This window comes from Gopherus flavomarginatus, chromosome 2 (genome assembly GCF_025201925.1).
Source record: "Gopherus flavomarginatus isolate rGopFla2 chromosome 2, rGopFla2.mat.asm, whole genome shotgun sequence".
NCBI lineage: Eukaryota > Metazoa > Chordata > Testudines > Testudinidae > Gopherus > Gopherus flavomarginatus.
The window spans coordinates 166,119,490-166,146,120 of record NC_066618.1 but is presented as its reverse complement, the minus strand read 5'-3'; the positions used below and the strand labels follow the sequence as shown (position 1 = coordinate 166,146,120).

Genomic DNA, 26,631 nt, shown 5'->3' with positions numbered 1-26,631 from the left:
GAGAACAGATTAACAATGTGCTTAAATTAAGTTTGGTTCTTATTGAATTCACTTTACATATAATTTGTTTATGGCAGATATCACATAGCAGGAGCCTCTACAGTTCAGGTGCACTTTGGGAATAAAATAAATTTAGCTCTATAATTGTGGCTAACACCATCCTTCTGAGGTGCAAAGAGTTGCTATTACAATTTGGCCAAGATGCCAGGATTTGACATCTCGAGTCTTGTGGAAAAATGACATGGGCTCTTTAATAGGCAGGTTTTGAAATGAGCTCTTATGAGCATATCAAACCCCCTTCTACACTGTGTGCTACATGCCAAATCTTGTCTGAGAGATTCCTAGGGTCATAGGCAATGAAGGTGGAGAAGACCAAGTAAATCAGCTATCCCAGGTAACTCTGTTTTCGCTGCTGCCTCTATTTCTTCATGGCACTCTATATATTTCACCCATACAAAAGCTTCCTATTCAGCATGACTTCCCTTCCTCTTGTCAGCCCTGTTTACATCCTCTTGTGCCATCCTAAGCAGTTCTGTCTCAGTGGTCCTGGTTGGCTATCATGCCTCCAGAGGACAAGCAAAGACCTTAGAGCTGCCTGTGGAGGTGAACAGTGTGTCATGGGTAGGTGTGCAGCCTTTTCCGTGCCTCCTAAACTCCCCCACTTAGGAGGAGCCAGTTTTGGGTTCATAGGCAGTATCAGCTGGGTTAGGCTGAGAGCTAGGGAACGTGGCAAAGCCACTAGGTCTGTCTGTGTGTCCAGCTGCCTTCGTTAAAACAGATAGAAACTTCCCCATAGTATTGATTACAGAGGAGTGCTGTCAGTTCTCTTGCTGTGAGGGGATGCTACAGGCTGGCCCTGTTGGTACAAATGGGAGTTCCTGGCCCTGCACAGCACACAGCCTAAAGCACCCTTTCAAAATGGTCTGCCTTAGACGTGAGGAACTGATCTGGCAGTTGGGTATTTCTTTCCCTTGTGCCCTGGCAAGACTGGGTGAGAAGATTTTGGGCCTGGCTGGGTACATTGGCAGGTGACAATGGGCTGGGTGTGCACCACCAGCCCCCACCCACACTCCAATACTGTGTCCAGTACAGCTGGGACCTCCCCTCACCCGCCACACTGGGCCAGCCAGTCCTAGCTGAAATGGGGTCATCCTGTATGCAAACCACAGACAAATGTAGGCGAGGGGAAAAGCCATTCCCTGCCTGGGGTCGTTAGCTACATAGAGCCAGCCTGTGCAGGCTGTGTGTGGGGGAGAGGTTTCTGGCTTTCTTGTCCCCATAATAAACCACAGCACTGGGGATGCAAAAGTGAAAAGGGGGGGAGGAGAGAGAGCTGGTTGAACTACGTTACCCAGGGTGCATTTGTGATACCAGGCTTTTTTTTTCTGGGGGGGAGGGGGGAATTATATAAATCCTAGTGCGTTTGTCATCTAGCCCCGCCCTATGAAACGTCAGATGTGCTAAGCCCCGCCCCCATGGAACGTTTTGTAGCCAGTCAGTTTCAGATTGCTATAGTCTGTTCTATTCCATGCTATTTCCTGCTGCTGCTGGGGGATAAAGGATCCCAGTCTTCTTCCCCTTCATGGGGAGCTGGATTTACACTGGGGGAGTGGGGGAAATCCTGAGCCCCTAACCTGCCCTGGATTCAAGGGACTGGACCCCAGCATCCTCCCTTGGGGGTGGGGGGTGTTTTTTTTTCCCCCAGTGTTGATGACCTCCGTGCCCCCAAACTCCGTTCAGGGGGCTGTTCTCACGAGCCGAAGATCCCGTTCCCGGGGTGTGGACGGGCTGGGGAGGAGGTGGAGGGGAAGGAGTCGCGGGGAGTCCTGTATCCTGGATTGCAATCGTTCTAGGAAAGGTCCTTTCCTCCTTTGGGGTTTGTGCTGCTGCCTCTTTACCACAAAAGGCTCCGGATCCTGGCCTCTGTGACTCTTCTACAAGAAGACAGGAGGATTTTGACTGATTGTTTGGTTTTTGGGGTGTGTGTTTGCTACATTCATTTTTGGGGCGGGGGGCTAGCCACCTCGTAGGCTGCTCTCGAGGACACAGCTGCTCCTTCCTTTTTCCATCTCTTTCCTCTTCTTCCTCCTGCAACATATTCAAAATCTGGATCGCTATGGAGCTGGAGAATATTGTGGCCAACACAGTCCTGCTGAAAGCTAGAGAAGGTAAGAGAATAACTTGGGACTTGGGTCATTTTGAGTGTATGATTTGGGTGTCTCTGAACGTGCCTTGACACCGTGACTAACAGAAGGAAATTGGGAACAGGGATTGAAGCATCTGCTGCTATATTGCTGCTCGTTTGATTTTACTGAGTGAAAGCAAACTGTGCCCGGAGAGGAGGAGGGGTGAGAACAGGATATTTTGTAACCTGAATTGCAGCTGTAGGAAACAGACCTGGAAACTGGGATTTAGTGGGTTTCCTCAGTAGTTCCACAAGATGCTTTATAATTGCGCTATTTACCATTTATAGCTTCATTTACAAAACATCCTCTGGTGTTTTCACCTTCCAAATACAGAGCAAACATTTGAAACCCAGGCTTTTGTTTTTTGTTTAAAGTTTTCTCTGTAATGACTATGACCTAGGGATGGAAACTTTACATATTCCCTGCACCTCAGAACTGCAATGTGATTTACATGTGTGAGCTAAGCTTTGGACTCTGGCTCTGTTTTTGAACAGGAAGCATAAAATGCATGTTTGTGGCTCTGTCTGGATGCAAAACTCTGACAAGCAGACAAGGAAAAATATTGAAAGCATGTTGTGACTTTTAATTACCACAGAAAGCTAAAGATGTGTTGCAGGAGAATCCCAAGATTGTGTTATACTTGACCTTTCATTGATATTCTACAGATGGTCTGTTTCATGAGATTTGATCTAATTTATTATGCTAGAGAACAGTGGTCATGCTGCTGACCTGATGTGTGGTATATTTTGTGTGACTGTGCTGTAGACATCACAACAGAAATTCTGGTCGTGGTACATTTTAACCAGGTGTGGTGTCCTGGAAGATGGCATCTCTTTATTTTCACTCATTGCACCACAAAGATTGTTTTACCTTCCTTATCTTTAAACCCTTAATGTAAAGTGGCTACTGATTGTTCGAGTGTGGTAAATATGCAGGAATTACGGAGGGATACCAGTAATGCTAAACTCATGTACTTTTTTTTTTTTTTATGTTGGAGGTGAAATTTTCAAAGGCATCAAAGTCCCATTTCCAGAAGGCAAACAGGGAGTTAGTAGCCAGTCCTGTTGCCTTTCACTGATACTTAGGCCAGTTCTACACTTTGAAGGCTTTGCTGGTGTAGCTACCTCAGCTATACTGGCAAAGTGCAGCTAGTGAGAACATGGTTATACCAATGACATTTCGTACTTTGCCAGCATAGCTTATTCCAGACTCCTTGAGTGAAATACAGTGTTCTAGCAAAACCACACTTTTGCTAATGTAACTACATCTGTGCTGGAAAATGCCCCTAGTTCAGGTATGCCAGTCACAAATCACACCCCTATGCCAGCAACAATCTGTAGTATAGACCTGGCCTCAGGCTCCTAAGTGCCTACATCACTTTTAAAAATGGGACTTATGTTCCTAAATCACTTGAAAATTTTACTCTATGTTCCTAAACTTTCATAACTGAAAAGCAGACTGCAGCGTAGAGTGATGTGAAATAAGGAAATCCCTTAAAGTGACAGTGGGGAAATGTCTTGCTTTAAGGATGATCCCACAGCAAGCCAGCATTTATTGGAAGGCACGTTCTTCTGAAGGGCCCCTTCTCTTATCAGTGAACGCAGTGTGGGAGAACAGTGTCCCATGGACACTACTTGCCACACACTCGTATATTTGTACATGCCAAGTGGTGGGGAAGCTTTCTTGCTAATTATGCCTCAGCCTGTAGCTTGGGAGAACAATCTCTACAGAAGAGAGTTCAGACTCTGTGGCTCATTCAGCCCTTTGTCTTCCAGCCAAGACCCGCATTCATGGTGGTGTGTGTTTTGTGAGCTGCCTTGCTACTCGTATAGTATATGGGCATCTGTCTCCTGAACTAAGCTCCTCAGCTCTTTTCACTTAAGCCATCGGATGTCAAATGAAAGCTCCTTTTGGCCCATGGTAACTCAAGTCAAAGTTGAGCTGGCGTGAGTTGGCTTCACCAGAGCACTGTAGCGCAGACCATCTGCTTAGTTCAGGGGTAGGCAACCTATGGCACGTGTGCCGAAGGCGGCACGCGAGCTGATTTTCAGCGGCACTCACACTGCCCGGGTCCTGGCCACCGGTCCGGGGGGGCTCTACATTTTAATTTAATTTTAAATTAAGCTTCTTAAGCATTTTAAAAACCTTATTTACTTTACATACAACAATAGTTTAGTTATATATTATAGACTTATAGACAAAGACCTTCTAAAAACATTAAAATGTATTACTGGCACGCAAAACTTTAAATTAGAGTGAATAAATGAAGACTCGGCACAGCACTTCTGAAAGGTTGCCAACCCCTGGCTTAGTTCTTTCTTCCAAGGAAGCTCATTGTTAGGCAGGGGAACACCAGGCAGGAATGCATCACTTGTAAATTACTAGTATCAGAAACAGAGACAGTTTTAATAGGAGGCAGAGAAACTATAAAAGGTGAGACAGAAATAGTGTTAATTTCAACACAAGATGACCACAAGCTGCTCTCTGATGGAGGCAGAAAAGTAACTCAACGGCCTGTCCTGCTATTCAAGTGCAGTGAGGCTATTTCCTTTCAGGCTTGATAACGGTTACTTTCCCTGACTTGTCATCCTGGATGGGGTGGGTGGGAGGTCCCCTTGTGCATTCTGACCTTGGACAGATCCAGAGTCTACTTTTTCCAATTCCCAGTCTTACAAGGCTGGAAACCTGAGCTACTGGAATCCTTCAGGAATGATTTGCATGAATGAGATGCTGCTGCTGCTGCACCTCAGAGCAGCAAACAATTCGTGCCACTAAGGAGCAGCACCAATGTACAGTAGCTAGCTCATGGCAAGAGTGTCTCAGGTGCCAAGGAGATCGGGGCCATTGTAATGTTCAAATCCCCTGCACACCTTAGGTCATGATCTATTCCAATGGGCTTATTGTGGATAAAGGTATTTGGACTCGGTCTTTCAAAGATGCCTAGGCGATTCAGATGCCAAGTTCCCATTTAATTTAAACAGGTGCTGGGGGTCCAAATGCAGCTTTGAAAGTCTTCAGAGGTGGATCCAAGCTCAAGTCAGAGGTGGATCCGAGGCACGAAAAGGGTCCAGGAGGATTTATTTTTCTTGGGCATTGTTCTGCTGCTACCATCAGACAAAGTGATGATTCTAATCATTGTTCCTTGGGCAGCTGGATTGTCTCTTCTCTGGTCACTTGGGTACAACCTTTTGTGTGTTTGGTCATGAAGTGGAGTGTCTGAAATGCTACTGGAGAGGGTGGGCTGTCTCAACACCCAATGTAACCTGAATTCCTGCTTGTGACTCCTGTGCATTTGAGGTTGAGGTGAGCCTAGGGCTGAATAACTGGTCCTACGGCTTTGGGCTAGTGTAAGCTTGGCAGAGATGGTTTAGGGCTCTGACTTCACCTGTCCCTTCTGCATGCCGGCCAGCATGACATCTGGAAATACTTGATCCAAATGTCATTGTAGAAATATCCCTGCCTCCATAAAATGCACTAGAGTTTAACGCTACAACACTGAAATACATGCCTATGTTTCTGGAGTCCTGAGTCTCCTTTAAGTGCTGTGACTTAATCAATATCCCATGGAAAAGGCCTGGCAGCGTATTTAGCAAGGTGTTAGGTGCTCTTGTTGCAGGGCTTTTTTCCATTGTGCATTAGCTACGGGCTCAGATGGAATCCTGGTTCCAGGCTGAGCTGCTGGTTCTAGGACTATAAAGCAGCAGCTGGTGTCTTCACAGCCAACACTGTAAAATGGCAATTGTGGGAAAACCTCTCTGCCTCAGTGGCAATTGACCGCCCCAAGGGCAGCACTGGGGGAGCCTTGTCTCAGGGCCAGAAAAACACTTTTGTATGTGCTGAGGGGGGACCGAAACATGAGTGCGTGGCAGAGTCAAGGCCCTCCCTGCGTGCAGCCATTAGAGATCATGCAGCGGTGATAACCCTAGAGTCCTGGCCAATTAGGCAAGGATATTCTGCCTCCCTATATGTCCAGTCCCCACTCCTGCTGTTCCAGCTGGGGATAGGAGTCTGGTCTGGAGCTGCTGTGCTGGGCGCTAGGAGAGAAAGCAGCTGCTGCCTTCTGCCCCAGTGTTGGTCAAAGGGATTGCGCTCTGTGGACATGCAGTACCTGATCCTTTTTCTGTTTAAGCTACTTGCCGTGGTGGGATAACTAGTCCTGTTGCCTGTAAAAACCAGATTAGTGCCTTGGGTTCCTTCTGTGGAGCTGGCTACATGTGGTTTGCTGTGAATGGCTTGCCAGCATCGCTGGGGGTGAGTCCGCAGTGACCTGACTGCCCCCTGCCTATTCTGGCATGCAGGGCCTCTGATTTAACTCGTGCACTCCTCCTCACAGGGCCCATGGCACTTGAAGGTGCATAGCCAGGCCAGTCTGTGGGCAAGGCCTCGCCCTTGCCCAAGGCAGATAGAGCTGTGTGTGTCTCAAGCTGGTTGGAGTGCAGCTGGAACGGACGTCTGTCTGCCAAACGGTTCCTGATCAACAGTGACCAGTGCTAAACTCTGGAGGGTTTAGGGATCTGGGACAGCTTTCCTGGGGCCGTTGGTGTTCTGGATGGAGTCTTTAGAGGCTATGGATTCAGGAGCCAGAATTTCCTGACTTCCCTCCCCAAAGCGGGTCCCCCCAGCCACCTTGAGTGAATCCGTTCAGGCAGGATCCTCATTCGCTAGGGCCCCTTTACACCGCTCTGACAGGCTGCTGGGGCTTCACTGCACTTTCAGGGCCCTTTGCGCTGTCAGCGGTATTCCCAACCTCAAGTGTTCACAAACCATGAGCCCGGCCCTTCTTAAAATCCTGAGATTGCACTGGGCAGCTGTCCATATTCCAACCACCGTTGTAGCTACCCTGGTGCGCACCCCTGCTGGGAGCTAGGGTAAACTGTGCCAGTAATTGCAGCATAGTGGCGCTTTGCCTGTCTGCACTAGCGGCTGAAATCTGGGCTAATCCCAGCATGGGCAAGGTCTGTGTCTTTGTGCCTTCAACTGGCCCCTAAATGAGGGATGGCTTAGGAGACTGTGCCATGAGGAAATGTGGAGCATGGGTGATGTAATAGACTATGAATCTATGTACTTGCCATGAGCTTCATTTGCAAATCGATGCTCCTAAGGGGTGTACCTGCAGCATTTAAACAGTGGGAACATCTGACCCAGGGTCACTAGAGAGGCCAGTCCAGATGTGAACCAGTGCAGTGTGGGATAGCGGTGGGAGGACTCACTGAAGTAGTGTGGTGAAATTGGCATGAGGATGTATCCATGCAAACCTCCCAACAATAGGACACCTACTGAAACAGCAAAGTTGCTTCCAAAGTGGTTTAACGATTCTGGTACAAGGCACAAGATAAACCACAAACAAGACAATTTGTGGATGGGCTCAGGGCAGCTTCTGCTGGAAAAAGCTAAGTACACTGGTGTACCTCCCAGGTAGATGTGGCCTGAACACCCCCCCCCCCTTCACATACCCCAGTGTTAGCATGTGCCAATCTGACTGTGACTAAAGTACCCTGGCTTTAGCTTGACTAGAGTGTTAGAAGCTGTTAATTAGATACGCCACTTCAGCTCCAATCTACCAGTTCCTCAGACTAAGCCATTGTTACAAAACAACTGTTCACAGGTGATTTCTCTGGCATAACTCAAAGTTTCACATCTGGGGGGAAGAACACCTTTGTCGCCAGTTTACTGTATCCACAAGGGCAGTCCTGGGGACCTGTGGGCAGAGAGGGCCTGTTGGCTAACTCCCTTCCCCCCAAATCTTACTGCTTTACAGCTAGCTTCTCTCTCTCCTCTGCTGCCTGCAGCTTAATGTACACTGCTGCTGGGGGTGAATAGCTGAAGTGGTGACAGGTAGGTCAGGTGACAAAGAAGTTGCTAATTTTACACTTTGTAAAATGGACAAAAATAGACAAACTTGGTAAGCGATTGCTGAGTTAATGATTTGTGTGTGTGTGTGTGTGTGTGTGTGTTTTCCAAGTGGAAAGTGAAAGGTACTTTCCCTGTTGTGTGTGGTTTGTAGGGGGTGGGGAAATGAATTAAGGTCCCACTGTCCCCCAACAGATCTTGGTTCATAACAGGAGGGGGAGAGATTTGTAGGGAGCTGGTACTGAAAGGGAAATGTGGTCATTTTAGGGACCTTTTTAAAGACGAGTTACAAACTAGGGATTTAAAAATGGGCTTTGTGCCTTTTTTAGCTGCTTTAGGGTGGAGAAGGAAGGCTGGAAGATGGGTTTGTGTTTTTGCTTTGCATGGGTGCTGTTTTTTATTTTTTTGTTTGTTTATATATATCTATATAGATTGCTCTATATTGATATCTATATCTATATATCCTTAGAAATTCAGGTCCCATCCAAATGGGAAGACTATGGTGGTGAGAATTAGTTAAAGGAGACCAATGCAAGAGCCACGTGTGGAAATTGAGCAATGAGGAGAGGAAAGGATTTGTTGGCTTGCTTCAGAAGTATTTTAGTGCATATTTAACTTCAATGACTTATCAACACATTGGAGAAAGGAACTCTTTGCTAAGATTTAACACTGCTGGCCTTCAGTTAGTGTGAGAGCTCATAACATACATCCTCTGAAACCCACAACAAACCCCCCAGTGAGCCAAGCAGTATGGTCTAACAGAGAGAGCCCTAAACTGTGACTCAAGAGACTAGAGTGCCTCTGCCACACTCTCTGTTTCCACATCTGTAAAATGGGGATAATGAAACTGATCTTCTTTTGTAAACTGCTTTTGAGATCTACTGACTAAATGTGCTGTCAGAGCTAGGTGATGTTTTCTTTATCAGTCCTGATATTTTAAAGATTAAAAACCAAACAGGAAAAGAAAAACACTTTAAAGCCAATCACTCTTTCAGACTTCTTTCCTCCCACATAAAGAAGGAAAAAAGGTACAATCCCAATTTAAAAGAGGGTGAAAAAAATCTTTGCCAGACTCCTGTCAGAGTGATGCCATCTGGGCTGATAGGTGACCATGGACTAGCTGCATGGTTTGCTGACCAATTCAGGCAGGGAAGAGGGTAATAATTGCTGCAAACAGCTTCTCAGTAGGAACCTGCACCTTATTTAAATGAGCAAAGAGCATTTCAGGGTGTTACTCTGCTTGATTCAAAGGAGCTATTGTAACTAACAGCGACGTTCTTTCTGGGTCTAAGAAAGTGGTTGAAGAAGCAACTACAAGCCTGTGTGAAGCCAAGCAAAGCCGATATTTGTGAGAGTGTTTTAGAGTGACTGGGGCAGTATATTTTACCCAGATGGTCACTCAGTGTCACACTGGGATCAGGCCTGGAGCTTAGTTTTGATAGCCCCATGAATAACTAGGCAGTTCTTTTTTTCTTTCTGTTTGACCTCATGGAGATGAAGGGAGTAACACCTGCTCACCACAGAAAACATTACAAGGATAAGGGCCAGGTTGTAATCACTGCTTCCCCGGGAGGAACTTCACCAACTTCTGTGAAGTCACTCTGGATTTACAACAGTGTGACAGATCCGGAACTGCCTGGCTCCAGGCCTCTGCCCATCCTGTAATTATGTGGGATTGGAACTACCAGGAAAAGTTAACATACAATCTCCATACATCAGAACTCCTCTGCGACTGTTCATTGGTGGAGTTTTGAGAGCTAGGCTGCATGCAACGCAGAAATTCAGGGAGTCTTAGGATGGGAAGAGGAGCTCTGATTGGAGATCAGATACTAGGGTGATCTTGGATCAATTACCAGCTCAGTCCCATACAATTCTGTGGCATTCTCAATCATCTCCAAATTATTGTTTTCTTCTAACACTTTGTGCTATGACTGTGCCAGGTGACCCCAGCGGAGACAAGGTCCCATTGCGTCTGATGCGGATGCAAACCTGGAGTAAGAGTCCCTGCCCCAAAAATCTTAGAATCAAAACAGGCCAAGGGTGGGAGGGAAGACAGTGGCCCAGAGAGGGGAAGTGTCTCACCCAAGGTCACCCAGCAGCTCAGTGGCAGAGCTGGAGAGAGAGCCCAGCTCCCCTGTGTTCCAGTCCATGCCTGGTGTCACAGAGTGTGGGGGAGTCCGGCCCTGCACCCCTCTTCCTGGGACCCACAGTGACTTTTAGCCAGCCAGTAAAACAGAAGGTTTATTGGACAACAGGAACACAGGTTACAGCAGAGCTTGCAGGCACAGTCAGGACCCCTCCATCGAGTCCTTCTGGGCTTTCAGGGTGCTTGGATCCTAGCTAGGATACCCTGAATTCCGCCCACACAGCCCCAAACCCAAACTCAAAACTGCTCCCCTCCTGCCACTCCCTTCCTTTGTCCTCTTTCCCAGGCAAAGGTGTTGACCTTTCCCCTCCCTTACCTAGCTCAGGTTTTACAGGCTCCGGTATCGTCCATCCCCTAAAGTCCTCCCCGCTCTCCCATTCCCCACACAGACAGCCCCTACTCCATCACACGTGGCCCACTGCACAAGAGGTCCACTGGGCTTGTTTGGCCCTAGTCAGGAGTCACGGCTGGCATCCAGGCAGTTAGAAGGGGGTGAGGTTTCCAAGTGGGTGCAGCACTCTGACTGTTTGGAAAGCTCCAGGTGAGTAGCCCTTCTCAGCTGGAATCAGCAGCCGTGCATCCGACGACCTAAATTCCGACTGCAGTTGGACTGCATGTGGTATTCGTGGTATTCAAATGGTAACTTCCCCACAGTGGGGATAACGATCCTTCCTTTACCTAGCTTTGGAAGGGACTTATCGATCCCTGCATGGCACGAGGGGTCATTATTGCTACTTAATCAGTTGCAGGTGTTGGTAAGCAGCAGCTGCATTTTGTTCCACAAGTGGCTTCATTTCAGCAGTGGTTGAGTGGTCACTGAGGAGAGCGCAAGCTGGTGGAGAGTTTTGTGCTATTGTGAGATGAAAAGCACCATTTCAACGTGTGCACTACTTCAGCCTGTGACTCTTACACGTCATTTGAAAATAAGAGTTTTCAGTGGCATTTGGTGCCTAATTCCCTTGGGCTCCTGTTGGAAATCACAGTCTAAAACAACTGGCATTACTGGAGAGGGAAGGGGTGGGTGGGTCTGTCTCTGAAAAGCTTCCTGGCTTGTGGCCGTGTAAAGATCCTGTAGGGCAGACACTGGAGTGGCAGCTCCCTGCATGCAGGGCTGAGACAGCGCAGGGTAACACAGATGGGCGGGGGGTTTATCTCTGAACAGGTTTGTTGATGTAACGGATACCCGAATGCTTATGTCTTGCCATTTGGTACGTGGGCTTCTTTCCGAGGAGAACAGTTTTATGTTACATTCAACAGCTTTTCTGATTTCACAGGTCTGATTTCACAGGTTTTCTTAGACCCTTTAAATGAAGTAATTTATTTTTAGTAAGTGAAATCTAGGGCCAGCTCCTGGGCTGATGGAAGCCAACGGTCCTTCTCTGCTCTATGCCAGCCCTGGCCCTGCCCCTGCTCCTCTTGGTCCTGTGGCTGCCAGCTTTGAATGGGTTGCATGCCTAGCAGCTGCCATTGAATAAAGGGTTATCAGATGTTGCTTGCACAGTCACCGCATGTTCCAATTAGAGAGCGAACATAGACTCCGTGCACCGCAATCAGGAAAGTGCCACCTCTGCTCCCATCTGCTCTGTGGGTACACTCAGTCCTATCAGCGACTGCATCCACGCAAACATGTTCTTGCCCCCTTAGCCCTGGAGAAATCACTCAAGCTTTGGGAGTGGGCAGTGAATTGGATTCTCTTCTGTATCATGAGTCACCGACTTGTCAGCTCATTTCCAGTGGCGATGCTTGATCCCTGGTGCTGTAAGGAGCAGCAGGAGCACTGCTTTAATGTTCCCATCCGAGGAGGTGTCTGACTTGTGTGAGCTGGCCTGGCTTGGACTTGCTGAGAGAGAACAAATGGGGGCTGCATGGGTTTGGTTGGTTTTTTGGTTCGTTTTCAACTAGTCGTGCCCTTTAGAACTGTGTGAGCGCTGGATCAGTGCTGCTTTCAGAAGAGGCCATTGCTCTGGGATTAGCTTAAATGAAAACATCATCGTTAGGGAGCAGTACATTTTCTGGCTGTTTTGCTGCCATTTGCCGCAACAAACCCTGCCCCGCTGCCTCCTCTGACCCAGGCCCTCTCCCCTCAACTGGCTTTAATGGAAGCACGTCCATGAGAATGTTCCTTGGAGTAAGTTCCCTTAATGTTTTGTAGCTTGGTCCTTGGCTTGGTCTTACTGGATCCATTGAAAGAAAGGATCCCTTCTCCCCTTGTAGGACGCTCTGGTCTAAAGATGCACAGTGGTCTGTGGCACATAACGTATCACTCCGAGTTGGGATGCCCTAAGATTTCAAAGGCTTTGCAAGGTGTTTGCCTTTCTCTTCTCCTGCAGAACCTGGTTCCAACATTACATGGTCCCATGCTGCATGTCAGATAGCCAGGGAGAGTGCTACCATGTTCATGCACTTCCCTTCTTTATGGTCCTTCTGGGTTTAGCTGGTGTGGCTGACCTGAGCAAGGTGGCTACGAAAGCAAAACTGCCTGTTTGTAGCCATTAGCACTTGGCTTGGTTATGGGCTTTTTGTAGAAGGGCTACTGATTGCAGAAAGCTGCCAGTCACCTAAGTCTGGAGGCTGCAGAGAATGGAGGAGGCACTAATGTGGGACACTCTGTTAACATGTAGCCGTGCTGCCATTTGGGAAGGAATTATTTCTACCTTTAGGAGAAGGGGAGAGTCCTCCTGTGCTGGGCACTCTCAGGCCAGTCGGGTGTTGGAATGGCTTTCGAGGTTGGAGTGACTGACACAGTGGCTGTGGTGTTGTTTACGTTATAGTATTGCATACAAGCTCCATCCCTGACTGGCCCCAGGTGCTGCAATCCCAGGCTTCTTGTTCAGCTCCCGTTCTGTCTCTCTGCCACAGACAGAAGAGAGGGGCAGAATGAAATGCCTTGCTGCAGCCAAGCAGAGCTCCTGCTCTGACAAACTGCCTGCTGGCTGTGGGCTGGTGTCTTGGATGAGAATGATGGTGGAGCAGCCCGACTTCCATATGATCTCAGACCTTTCAGAGTCCCTCCCTGTGTAGCCAGCAGCCTGAGTGAGGGCAGGCACATGCTTAAGGTGAGAAGGCGTTTGCTGGGGGCCTGCATCAAGGAAATACTGCCTCACTTTCTGAGCCATTGAGCGCTGCCTAGAGCAGGAGGAGCTCGGTTTCAGGTTTTGATTGGATGCTGGCTCCTGGTTTGAGACCTTTAAACAAACTGGTGTGATGCAGTAGGGACTGTCTGTGTGGGGAGTGGGAGAGCAGGGGAGGACTTTAGGGGATGGACGATGCCAGGGCCTGTAACCTGAGCTAGGTAAGGGAGGGGAAAGGTCAACACCTTTGCCCGGGAAGGGGACAAAGGAAGGGAGTGGCAAGAGGGAAGCAGTTTGAGTTTGGGCTTGGGGCTGTGTGGGCGGAATTCAGGGTATCCTAGCTAGGATCCAAGCACCCTGAAAGCCCAGAAGGACTCGGTGGAGGGGTCCTGACTGTGCCTGCAAGCTCTGCTGTAACCTGTGTTCCTGTTGTCCAATAAACCTTCTGTTTTACTGGCTGGCTGCGAGTCACTGTGGGTCCCAGGAAGAGGGGTGCAGGACCGGACTCCCCCACACTCCGTGACAACTGCGTAGTGTGCAAATCACTCAGTGCACTTGTGCTGAATTCTGTGGGTTGCACGACACAAGGAATGGGGGACCATTTCTGGTTTCCATTGCCCTTCACTGCTAGGCAGCTGGCTCTGAAGTGGGCCAGGGGGACAGAGGCTAAAAGCTGTTGTCTCTGCCCTGTGTCTGGTGTGAAATACATGCCACAGGTCCCCGCCACGTTACAAAAAAGTCACAGCTGGCCTCTTGTTGGCTGACCCAGCAAAGAGGCCAGGGCTTGGTTGGATGGAAGAGTGAGGAACCCTGTTCTCTCTCCTTGCCAGACAGACGGAGGGTGGCCCATAGGGATAGGGTTGAGACATGGTCACCAGCGTGGGGAAATCTCATACCACTGCTAGCTGCTGCATCGGCCCTGCAGATTCTAATCTGTTGTACACAGGTTCTTCTCCCCCTGCCTCACTGTAGTATCTGAGCCCGCTCTGGTGGTGCATGTTTCTCCCCTGCCCCAGGGGAGAGGTGTGTGCTGGGGAGCCTCTGGTTCTGGAGTCTTGTATGGTATACACACACAGATGGTGCTGTCTGCCGAAGGCAGGTCAAAGAAATGTGCTTGCTACTTGACGCCGAAGGGGGGAGGTTTGGGATGCTCATTAGGTCTTGCAGACATTCATTCCACAGTCTCAGGCCAGCCCTGGAGCAAGTTCTATCTCCTGCCCAGGTGAGCGTCATGGAGAGTGCTTTTGTGCCAGAGGAGTGGAATTGGTGACCCCAGTCCTCACCCTGCAGCTAAATGAAGGACTTCATCCTCCCAGCTCTTTCTCCAACTCTGAATTCAGATCAGCCCAAAGAGCCGATCAATGTGCCCCCCGTCTCCCCTTTGTCCCAGCCCCTGCTTTCTCGTCAAGGATATTCCCTGTTACCATGGATTTCGTACCGGGCAGTTCTTTAGCCAGGCCTGCCTCCTTCGGTCAGCCTTTGAGGGCTTCTGGCCTGCACTGACAAGTTAGGGGGAGGAGGGGTACATTCAAGGCCTTTCGTACTGCAGGCAAGGGCATAGGAAGCCCCAAACGTAGAGCGGTAAGAACAGGCTGCTCCCCTCTGAGTATGGGGCTGAGGTTAACAAACCCTCATGAGCGTAGGGTGAATTGTTTACATTGTACAGATGGGGAGCTCAGCTTGGGTGGGTACAAGGAGCCCCCCAAATCCATATTGATTTCAACAGGAGCTAGGGTTTTCCCTGTCTGGAAACCTGCCCACTTGCTGTGGAACCTCAGTGTGGGGTTAGGTGTCGAGCTTTGCTACACTGGTCTGAAATGTGGGACCCCAAGTGATTTGCCCATGGTCCTCACTGAACCCGTCAGGGGCAGAGCTAGAATAGAACCCAGGAGTCCTGACCCCTCAGTCCTGTGTTCTAACCATCAGAGAGTTTAAGGCCAGAAGGGACCACAAGATCATGAAGTCTGACCTTCTGGACATCGCAGGCCACCAGCCCCCCTGTGCTAAACCCAACAGCCAGATTGACTCCAAAGTATTCCAGCCTCCAGGAGACGGGAAGACGATGTGTACTGTTGACAGAGAGGGACAGGAAGCACCCCAGGAGTTGTGCGGTGATAGCCTTACCAAGTGCAGAAGTCCATGTGCTGTCAAACAGCTGCTTGGAGATTAGAAGGTGCCTATGCCCTTGGCTCAGGTGCCGGGGCTGCCAGCACTGGGTTAGGCTCGATTAAAAACGGGCCTGCAACGAGAAGAAGCTAAAAGCTTTCTTGAATCTGGGCCCAATGCAGTGTAGTTGGCAACAAGGGCTGCTTGTGCTAACTCCGAGCTAGAGATCTTGCCTATGTCCCCACAGCTAACTCCCTTGGCCGAATGTTATCAGTCACAGCAACCTGGCTGCCTGACATCGAGTGTCCTGTGTCCTGGAGCATACTAGCTGTCAGAGCCCTGGCTCCTGGCTGCAGTCCGCTCCACTTTCCAATAATGCTCCAAGCATGCTTTCCGGGAGGCTCTCATTCCAAGGAGGAATTTCTCCTGCCCACCCCCAAATGCCTGATGCAGCAGAGGTACCGAGAGATGTAGCTGCCCTGCAAGGACAATGGCTCTTGTTCCCTTCTCACCTCCCAGGCGTGAGCTCACACGTGGATGTGGTGTTTGGAGAGAGTGAACAAGCTTAATGGAGGCCAAGGAATTTTAGCTTAAGGGCTCTTAAAAAAAATCATTAAAAATATATACTATCGAAGGCAAATAAAAGCCCCCTTTGCCCCTGCACGGTGGTTTCCAGCACATTGAGCTTCCTGGTGCTGGGTTTCATTATAACTGCAAGAAGGGAAAATAAAGAGAGCCAGCTGTCCCACACTCACTTCGTGTCTGCGTGGCGGGATCACCGTGCGCTGCGTGCCAGGAACATTCTTATGGACGTCGTGGGACTGAATGGGCTTCCTGTTGGAGAAGTCGCCTGGGCAGGGAGGAGCTAGGAGCGAGTTGTTTGGTCAGGTTGTGTAGTGACCTCTGCGGCGAGAAAGGGCTGCTGGGGTGGATGTGCATGCACCCTGGATTACCGCAGTGTCGCGGGGGACAGGGACCGATTGTGGGAATTCCTAGCGACATTCGTAGTGGTTGTGGACTGGGATCCTGTTATGGGAGAGCAGGGAGTTCCGTTTGGAGGGTTTGCATAAGCGAGCCGGAGCTGTGTGTGTGTGTGTGATGCTGCCAGGATTTTAACTGGGTCACTCTGGGGCCGGGCTTCCCACCCCAGAAGGTTACAAAAGGGTGTTGGGGGAACACAACTCCTCCCCCCGACCTCTATTGCTCAAAGCAAGGGAGCTCCTGGCTGGATGCGGCAGCATTACCAGTTGCAAATGTTCAGGAGTCAGGCCCCAAAAATCACAGAATTTTAAATACTGTATGAATCAATTTTCTGGTCCATTTTGGGGGCTTTTTTTTTTTTTTCAAGTCTTCAGGTCATGCTTGAGTTGTGTTGGTTTTATTTCCCGATTGTATTGCCAAAAACCGGGTCTAGACACTTACTTTTCTTCTGTGTAATGAAAGCTGAAATAGTCGCATAAGCATCGGGCTTTAAGAAAACTTCCCCTATTGCACCATTCCCCAGAAAGACAAAGAGTTGGCAGCCGTGGGGGGTGGGGATGGCTCAGCTTGGACAGGAGCGAGACCCAGTGCCCGGGAGGACTCGCTGTGTGCCAGGAAGCTGAAAGCTGCGCTGTGCTGCACCGGCTTTGCCAGGCTGCGGCAGCATCCAAACAGCTGGTGAGAGCCTATGCAGATGGTGCTGCCTACTCCTCCTAGTGCCCGCAACATGCTACGTGCTGCACAGACAGAAGGGAGGCCTAGGCTGCGAGCTCTCCCCATCAGGAGACCACACAGGCAAGAAGAGGTGGTGCAAGAGGCCAGAGAACTGGCCTCCGTTTGATGCCATAACACGTTTGTAAGTGTTCCCAGCTTCCTCTCATTGCTGGGAGCTAGTTCCTTGCAAGTGCCTGTCACAAGTAGGTCTTGGGAAGGAATTTCAGTGCTGACGGGGGTGTTGCCTTGTTGCCGAGCCCAAGAGGGTGCCCTGTGTGGGGAGGAAGCAGATGCAGAGGCAGTTATGGGAGATGGGGACAGGCTGGCATCATTGGCCAGGCCGGGTGGATTTGCTAATGAGAGGCCCCATCGCAGATCCAATCCGGATCCAAATCTGCCCCAAGTTCTGAAGCGTTTGTACTGTCTCCAGGAGCCTGGCACATTCTCTACCTATCCTGCTGCCCGGTGCCATACGAGCGTCCTGTGGCCGAACCCTCCGGGCTCAGCCCCAAGGACGTTGGCTGCTCTAGGCCAGTGCTGCTGCGCCTGTGTGTTAACTCCACCAGGACATTCCTTATTTACTCTTGCAAGGCAATTACAAACGGCTGTTTCAGCAGCTCCCCTCTCCTCGGGCGCCAGAGCGTTGCCTGGCCCTCTCTAACTGAGGTGTGTGCTCTGCTCAGGAAGGAGATCTGGCTGCAGCAACTTTGTTGGAAATTCCATTTGATTTAAGCTCATCTCCCCTTCTCGGCTGGCACCGAGCCCCAGCCTCGTCCCTTGCCGTGGGAGGCTCCATTGACACTGAGCCAGATCCAGCATGGGCCTTTTGGTGAGGGGCTCTGTTCGCTTGTCCTGGTCCCTGAGGGTGCTGGGGCTGGGCTGGAAGTGGAGTCGAATAGAAGCTCAGCAAGTGCGTCAGGCCCCTAAACCTGCCTTGGGAAAACATCCGAAAGGCAAACACTGCTGATGGGCCGGCTGGGCAGAGGCACCTGCGGCTGTTTACCTTCCCGTTGGGGGAGAGGCATTGCTGAGCGTAACCTGCCCAGCTCTTCGGTGTTTCCCATGCAGGAGAGGGGCTGGAAACCCACTGGGAGTTGGGAGAGGCCAGTACCGGAGTGAGGGCCAGGGTTCTGGGGGAAGAATGTGGGGCTGAGAACTTCAGGCATTAGGGGGCTGGAATCACTGAGCCCATCTGAGATATTGGGTCTTATAGAGACTAGCTGCACACAACATGCTCGCTGTGGGGTCCCAGGAGGGATGACATCTTTCCTGGGGGATGCGTGGGATGACCTTACTGTTACACAGAAAGGACCGCATTGCAGCTACCCTACACTTTGTTATGGGCTGAGGCCCCACAGACTGCAGGTCCCAGTGTGCAGTGCAGCGGGGCCCATCGAAGCATGGTGTATGCCAGGGCCAATAGTTGCCATGGGCTGCCCACAGCTGCAGGTCCTATCTGGCAGTGCACCGCTTGTTAGCACCTCTGTGCAGCTGTGCTGGTCATGAGTGGGACCCGTCTCCTGCTGTGGACTGCATGGCCCCTCCCCAGCTGGCTGTCAAGTGGATTTTAGGGGTTGGGAATGCTTCCCCCTCTGTAGCTACTCTCATCCGAGGGCTTTGGAGCACTCAGGTTAATCCTTGCCAGCTCCCTGGGGTTCTGCTGGAGTGTCTTCCTATTTTGCAGCGGTAGAAATGAGACCTCGTCCAGTGACTTGCCCAATGGCACCCTGTGAGCTGGACTGGGAATGGTGATCTTCCCCCCACCAGCCCTATGCTCTAGCCACTAGGGCATGCAGCCTCACTTGGGAGCTCTCTTCTCCATTCAGAATGCGTAGCTCAATTCTCATGCCGCCAGACTGGCTCCCTGCCTTCACAGGCTCCTGGGTAGCCTCAAATGCTACTTGCCCCAGGTGGCGGGGATGTTGGGGGCTGGCAGCTGAATCCTGCCCCAGGGGCTTGCAAGCGGAGCATTGGATTCCCTTTTGCAAATGCGCAGAGCTGTCAGGAGTCCCTTGGCCTTGCCCCTGGTGTTGTGCAAACATTCTAAAGGCTTGATGGCAGTGTTTACGCGGACCTGTTTAACGAGGCTCCTCGCCTTGTTTTGAGATGTCATTTGAGCCGATCCTTGATGGCACAGAAGCAGGTTGCCATGTTACTCAGGAGACGTTGCCCTAGGCCAGAAAACCCTAGAACAGACAGTGTGCCATGCAACAAGGCCTGAATGATCTCTCTAGCCAGCACCTCCCAGTGCACCACCACTGTGCCCCTGTGACTTGCAGCCTCTTCTGGGGCTGCTGATTCTTCTTCACTTCCAAAGGACACAGCTTGGCCTAGTGCACTGGGCAGGCAACGCCAAGAGCTCCTGAGTTCTAGTGCCAGTGCTGCCACTGTGGGCCTTGGGCAGCTCACTTAACCTCTGTGTAAAACAGGGAGGGGCTGAGCCCCCCCATCCTGTGGGGCGTTTGCTCCATGTAGGCTGTTCTTACAGGAGAAGCTGAGAAGTGGGGCTTTGTGGGACTGGAAGGAAAAGAGACCTGCGGTGACTTACAAACCTTTGCTGACGACAGTCGTTGCTGTCAGTAATACTGCAGCCCTTCTATAGCCCCTCTCCTGTCCCAAGGATCCCAAAGCATTTTACACAACGCTCTGCTGAAACGCAGCTAGCTCCGCGTGTGCACGCACCCAAGGAGATATTACATCTGCACACAGGCTTTCCCTCTCCCCATCTTTCTTGTTGGAGGCAGCGCCCAGTGCAACGGATCTCTGATCCTGGCTGGGGTTACTGCAATAATAAAACCAGTATTGTTTTTGTGGTACCTTTAATATCCATGCAGAACAGACGGGGCCTCTTCTGATTTTTAGCCGGCGCAACAACAAAGTGACGCACCCTGCCAATGGTTGGGGTAGTGCGCCACACGAGGGCATGTGCTGTGGGACACGGAGAGTCATTTGGGGTCCTCCCTGTCTGTTTTACTCTGGTGGCTCTGAGGCTGGGCCAAGATCACTCAGCGGAGTCCTTTCCGAGAGCAGAGCGCGTTTTCTGAGCTGGGTAATGCACATCTGTCATCCAGGCCCTTGCAGGCTCCTGGTGGGCGGCTGGGAGCTCGGAGTGGAGAACAATGTCCTGAAGTCACCCCTGTGGGGCTGCTGCTGTGGCTCTGGGGTGCAGGGAGTGGCAATAAGTGAGGGGGTGTCACTGGAAAGCCATATAGGCTACGGCACAGACAGGCCAATGGGGCAAGCTAAGGAAACCTGGTTGAACTCGCCTCTCTGTTTCACCAGCACCCACAGTGAGATCTTAGTGTGGGGTTTCTAGCAAATGGTGGCATGCTGCACAGCCAGCAAGCGTTGTGCATGCACAAGCAACCCCTCTGCGCAGAGGCTTTGGCAGTGCTCGTGGTAACACAGGGCCTGGCGTGCGAGCAGCATTGTGTGGCAGAGTCACACATCCCACATTCTGGGGTAAGCAAGTTCTAAGGGGGCATATCCGGGGATTCCTTCCTCCCTCCCCCTGCCCAGTGTGGATAGAGGAACTCTTCCTCCAGCCCTCTGGAGCGGGCGTCATCCAAGTGCTATAGCGGTTTCTAGTGAAGGGGAGCCTTTGTTGTCAGCTGCTTCAAGGGGTGGCATGTCAGACTGAGCAGCCCTCTGCTGCTGGGAACTGCTACACCTGCCCAGATAAAGCAGCAACTGAGCTTCAGAACAGCCTAAAGGAAAATGCCCAGCGCTAACTGCTCTAGGGGAGAGCACGTCTCGCCTGTCATGTGTGATGTCAAAGCAGCAAAATTGCTCACTGAGTTTACAGCGGCTAAAGGGAATGTGCTCCGTGGTGCTACCCAGCTCTGTGACTGATGACACGCTTCCCTGTGGTTGAGAACAGACCTTCCCAAGTGATCTGCAGACCTGTGCGGGGAGGACTCGGCTTATCTGCAGCCCCCTCGCACTGCAAACAGGATCTTTCTTTCGCATTGCAACCTGGGCACCAGACTCCCTCTGGTGGGACCCAAATGATCTTTCCCCTGATCTGGCATAAAGAGTGGCAGTGGGATCAGGCTGCCACAGCTCCGGCTTCCTTGGCCCCCAGGGTATTGCCTTGGCACAGCTGGACTTAGTCTTGGCTGGGAAAGCTAATTCCAAGCTCTGAATGTGCATAATTTACTTTGGGCCATTACTTCGCCCTCCTCCTCCAAGATTCTGTCATAACCACGTCCTTCCCCTAACAGGAAAGAAATAAAACTTCATGTAAGGAACACTTATTTACGTGTGGGGCTGGCTTCCTCCCCCCCCCCCCCCGCCCCTCCCCAGTAGGTCCCATCGTTGCCGTCTGGGCTGTGTTTTATTGTGTGCCTGTGAGGTGTGTGCTAGCTAGTGGAGGGCTCTCACGTGCCTGGCTGTGTTTACAGAGCACAGAGGAGCTGAAGCCAGCTGCTAACATGCAGGGAAGTGGGTCTCTCTCCTCCATCCTAGCTTATACCTTTCCACCAAGATGTGTATCTCCTGCCTGCAGTTCTCCTTGGGCCTCAGTGACTGAATCATCCTCCCTCTCCTCATCCCCTCTAGCCTTGTGCTCTGCTGCCATGAGTAGATCCTACCAGCAAAGGCAGCCATCTCCAGAGCCATCGTGGCACTGGGTGCTTGCTCCAGACCCTCATGTCAGATGGGCTATATGGAGGAGAGGGGAGTTTGCAAAGAGAAGAGACCATGTGGTACAGGATGTAGGGATCTGGCCTCTGGGCAAGGAGCCCTGGGTTCCATTCCCAGCTCTGCACTGGCCTATTGGGTGATCCTGGGCAAGTCTGTGCCTCAGTTTCCCCACCTGCACTTCTCTAACTCAGGCGGTTGTGAGAATAAATACACAAGATTGTGGAGCACATTCTGCTGTACTGATGGAAAGCTATATAAGAGCTAGGTGTTTATTGTTGTGCTGGAAAGTCTTTCTCTAAAGGAAGGCCTTGCAATGTTTCCTAAAGATGATCAGACTCTGGCTTCACCTGATCTTCTCTCAAAGATTGTTTCATAGTCAGATCCCCTATGTCAGTGTCCAGCTCTCTCTCTAATCCTACTGTGCTCTTGGCTTCAGTGTCTTGTGGCAATGAATTCCACAGGCTGAGGGTGCAGTGTTTTGCTTTGATCAGTCCTGAATGAATGCACTACCTTTCAATGTCCTAGGTTACAAGCCATTCAGTACAGCCCTTTCCCCTGGGGTGGTGGCCCTCCTCTGCGCCAGGACAGGAGATGTCAAATGCACAGTGTGATGTTGTCTGAAGGCTTGGTCCGCTGCTAGCCATGCACAGCAACTGGGCAAAGATTCTGGGGGAAGAAATCTTTGAGGAGAGACAGTCTCCAGCCTGCAGGGTTCCAGATATGCACCTGCTCTTTGTGGGTAGCGAACAAAGAGGCCAGATCTATACTCAATCCAGCTCCCTGTGTGGAGGGGAGATGTTCCCCTCTCGGACGGGGAAGAAGCAGCACTAGCGGTTCTGTCGGAGGCAGGGTAGATGTTGGGGCTGCACGTTGCCAGCCCTTGGCTCTGATTCTGAGGCTCTGTGCGTCTCTGGCTTTCTCTCAGCCTTGCCTGATTCTGCGCAGTCTCGGTGAGGACAGACCTGTTCCAAAGCATGGAGCTGCTGTAAGCCCGAAGTGAGCTACAAACTAGTTAATGCTTTAGAAACTGGGCAACAGTGGCACAAACCTAATGGGTGGCCAGGCGAAACTAGCTGCAGAGGGCAGCCAGCCTAAGCAGCAGGGAAAGCCCCAGCGTGTCTGGCCATCTCTCTGCTCTAGTCTTCCTCTCCCTGCCCCAAAATAAAATCAATCTGAAGCTCAGGTCGCGCTGTGTCTCCTGGCTACATGTAGCTGGTGTGTCTCTCTAACGGGGAATGCAATTCCTTTTTAAGGCAAGGAAGACCAGGGCAGACCCTGAGACTGAACTGCCTGTCTCTCCTGGCCTCTCATGCCCCATAGCCAAGGGCTAGGTAGGATGGGCTAGGGATTATTGCACTCCCCAGAGAGCTGGGTGCTATTTCCGGCTCTGCTGTGTGACCCTTAATCTCTCCTATGACTCAGCTTCTTATCTGGAAAACAGATGATAACCCTTCCCTGCCTCCTGGGCCAGGAGCCTCAGCTGCAGGAATGAGTGTGAGATACTCAGTGACGACAGTGATAAGGGCTGTAAAAGTGTCCCGGGAGATCCCAGACCAGGGAATGGCCAGTGTCCCAGGGTTTGTTCTAGATTAGGGATTAAAGCACCAGTGCAAACCCAGCTTCCACCCACTGCGGTGCCTTGGTGGTCTGGGAGCCTCTGGCTTTGGGGTGTCTGCTGCATTCCAGTGCCCCTGGGGAAGCGGAGAGAGGCAGCTACTTATTGCTCTCTCTGCAGACAGGCAGCCTGTAAAGTGCGTTGAGGTGTGAAGGTGCCGGAGACCCGTGTGGTGATGTTCCTGCGCAGAAGATGGAGAACAACCTTGTGGGTCAGGACTCCTGGGTTCAATTCCTGTGTCTTTCTCTGACCTGCTGTATCACCTGGAGTGAGGGGGGTGAGCCCTCGGCAGTTTCTCTATGGCCAAGTGAAACCTGGGCTCCTCTGTAATTGTATTTAGCTGTACTAGTGACCTGTCCAGAGACTGGCATGAATCTGCCCCCTACCCCATCCCTCCAGTCTGTCTGATATTTGAGCACGACTCCGAATTCCTCCCACCTCCCGTAGGCAGCACAGCGAGGCCCCTTCCTCAGAGGATTGTAGTTCTCTCTTCAATGCTTTTAATCCAAACTTCACCCCACTCCCAAATGACAATGCCGCAGTGGGGCCTGACCACCTTTGCTGTCCCCCAGCGTCGCCAAGCCTGGGCTCCTCTGGTCCCCAGCGTGCCTGAGGGAAAGCAGCATGCTTTGCCAACCCAGGTGCTCCAGATTTGTGGATCTCCACACCAGGAGGGTGGGAAACTCACATGCGTTAGTGACAGCTGAGATTCTGGCCTCCTCCCATGACTACAGGAACAGGGGCTTCAAGAGAAACCCAAAATATTGTGAGACTTGTGATAGGCTCGTGCAAGCTGGCCATGCCAAGCAGCACCTGTGGTGCTGCAGGAACTCATTCTTTCTAGGTTGGGTAGATTCTCCCTTTGGGCCGTGTGAGGGGTTTGCAGCTGAGCTAGCTCGCGAGAGGCTGTGCATGAGGGTGCCGCACTGTGGGGTTACGAGGAGGGCTGGACATGGGGGGCTGGGAAGTCAGAGTGTATGTAGGGACTCACATGTTTAAGGAGGGCTCCAGAAAGCCTTCGGGAGCCACACTGGGTTGGATTGATTTATTACAGTCTCTTGTACGGCATAGTAGCTGGGCCTGTTATGCCTACATTGAGACACAAACAATTCCCACCTGTGTCCCCCCCGGGCTCCGCAGTTCTCAGTGGGGGATGTGGGCAGCAGGCGGGGACGCTCCAGGCAGGCGCGTGTTTTAGTAGACCTGGTTCAGGTCAAATAATGCGGCCTGGGAAGGTTCTGCTCATCACCCTGGGCTTTTTGTTTGCACCACTCATTGTACAGGCTCAGCTAGGACCCACAGCAGAGCTGCCTTAGTACTTCTGACCTGATTTAAACCAGGCTGCATGTTGGGATTCTCTCCAGAAACCCTGCTCTTGTTGGGCTCCCATGCAGTACACATCTGGCCAGCTGCTGGGAGGTGAGGTTCCCAGCTCTCTGTGTAGGGAGTGTGTCAGGCAGCCCTGAACCTGGTTGCTGTCTGTGTGCTGGGTCCTCCTCGGGAAAGGAGAACGGGGATCCCGGCCGATGTTGTGCGAAAGTGACTGGGCTTGTCCTCCTGTTTTGTGGCAAACCAATTAGTCGACATGGGCTTGCTAATGGGTTACAGACTCTGGCGGCTGGAGGGTTGACTCACTGGAGAAGCTTGTCAGGCACAGGCACAGGCTGTGGCCAGGGCGCGGATTGATTCCTTCTTCTAGCTCTTGTTGCTGTATCCCGGAGTCCCCCTTCCAGTGCAGGCCTTCTAAGGAGATGTTGGCTTCCCTCGGGCTAACAGCTAGGGGCCGGGGTGGGAGAAGATGAGTAATGTGGCTTTGTGGCCTGCACTCCCTAAACTTTGCTGCCTTCTCTCATGCACGCACACTGGGGATTCTTGCTCTGCACCGGGACACAGGCCCAATGCTGATGCGGAGCAGCCTGAAGGAAAGAGCGAGTGAGTCTTTCTCCCCTGGGAGCGCTGAGGGGGCGGGAGAGACATGGCGAGGGCAGATGTGGAACTTGGGGTGGGTGGGGAGATCTCACTGCAATCTGGAAGGCGGTTGAGATGAATGGAAAGTGTGAGATCATTGCCTGAACGACTCTGGAATGCAGTTAAACCCTGTCCCCAAACTCTGCCACCCTCTGACTGTGTCCCGGCCGGCTTGGCGCATGGCCAGCGCTGTATTCGGTAGGTAATAGTGCATTTGTGTTTGTAAACGTACACCCTGCCTGCAGGTGCTAAAAATAACGCCAAGGAGCGCAGCCTGCCCCAGTGCGCTGTCTGCCACTCAGGGTGGAGCAGGACCTGCTCTGTGTGAGTCAGGAGGGTCAGCTCAGGGGCTGGAGGCACTGGGTTGGGTGTGGGGTCTGATGCCAAGGGGTTTGGGAAAAGCTGTCCCAGTGACTGGTGCGTGGGTGGGATCTAGGCCAGTACCGTGGTGGGGCTGTGTGTGCGTGTGTGTGGGGGGGGAGGGAGGGAGGGTGTCCCTGCCTGATGCCATGGCTTGGCTGGGTGGGGGACTCGGCCAGGTGCTGTGGGGTTGTGTGCAGAGGGGAGATGCGGGCTGGTGCTGTGGGAGTGGGGGAGACTTGGCTTGGTGCCCCTGCTCAGTGTCCTGTGCTAAGTGCGTACATTTGCCATGACCACAGCCCATTAGCAATGCTCTGCAGGGTGGGGTTGTCACGGAGTCACTGGGCGATGCTCTGGAACTGCTCCCCACAAGCCAGTCAGGACTTTGGGGAGCCTCCTCTCCCTTGGAGCAGACTTGTTCAGGGCAAGACGCTCACACGTCTTCACCTCCTGGGTCTCTCCTTGGAGCATTCAGCATCCTCTGCCCCTCCGGGCGCTTCCCACAGCGAGCCCGCCCCAGCGGGGTCCTGGGAAAGCCACAGGGTCCTGCACCCCCACTTTGCAATCAGACATGACTCTCAGCCAGCCAGTAAAACAGAGGTTTATTCGATGACAGGAACAGGGTCTAAAACAGAGCTTGTAGGTACAGAGAACCGGACCCCTCGCCCGGGTCCATTCTGGGGGGCAGTGAGCTAGAGCTCCACATCTGCACTTCCCTCCTCGTCCCCAGCCAGCTCCAGACTAACAACCCCCTCCCCTCCTCTCTGCTCAGCCCCTTTCCCGGGCCAGGAGGTCACCTACCTCTTTGTCTCCAACACCTTCAGCTGGCACCTTTGCATAGGAGGGGCCCAGGCCATCAGTTACTAGGAGACAGAGTGCCAGGTATTTAGGTGCACTGGCCCCTTTTTCTGCAGCAATCACACACCCTTATTCCACCACCTAGATACTTAAGAACTGCATGGGGGACACTGAGGCACCAACACAGTATTC

The 26,631-nt window shown here is 51.6% G+C and overlaps 1 protein-coding gene across 7 annotated transcripts in view; it reads left to right on the top strand.

Annotated features, from left to right (window-relative positions):
* Positions 1-615: 615 nt before the first annotated feature.
* Positions 616-26,631, top strand: part of LOC127044810 (G protein-coupled receptor kinase 5-like) — a 75,726-nt gene continuing 49,710 nt past the window's right edge. For 2 of the 7 annotated variants that reach the window (XM_050939997.1, XM_050939995.1), the window contains exon 1: positions 617-2,168. Coding sequence is in view for 5 of the 7 variants with exons in the window: in XM_050939995.1 (XP_050795952.1) it covers positions 2,117-2,168 (52 nt within the window). In the remaining 2 variants the exon portion in view is untranslated. Of the gene's footprint in view, positions 2,169-25,142; positions 25,246-25,384; positions 25,480-26,631 lie in introns of those variants that run through there. The other 5 variants (XR_007772547.1, XM_050939993.1, XM_050939996.1 and 2 more) reach the window with 4 other exon arrangements.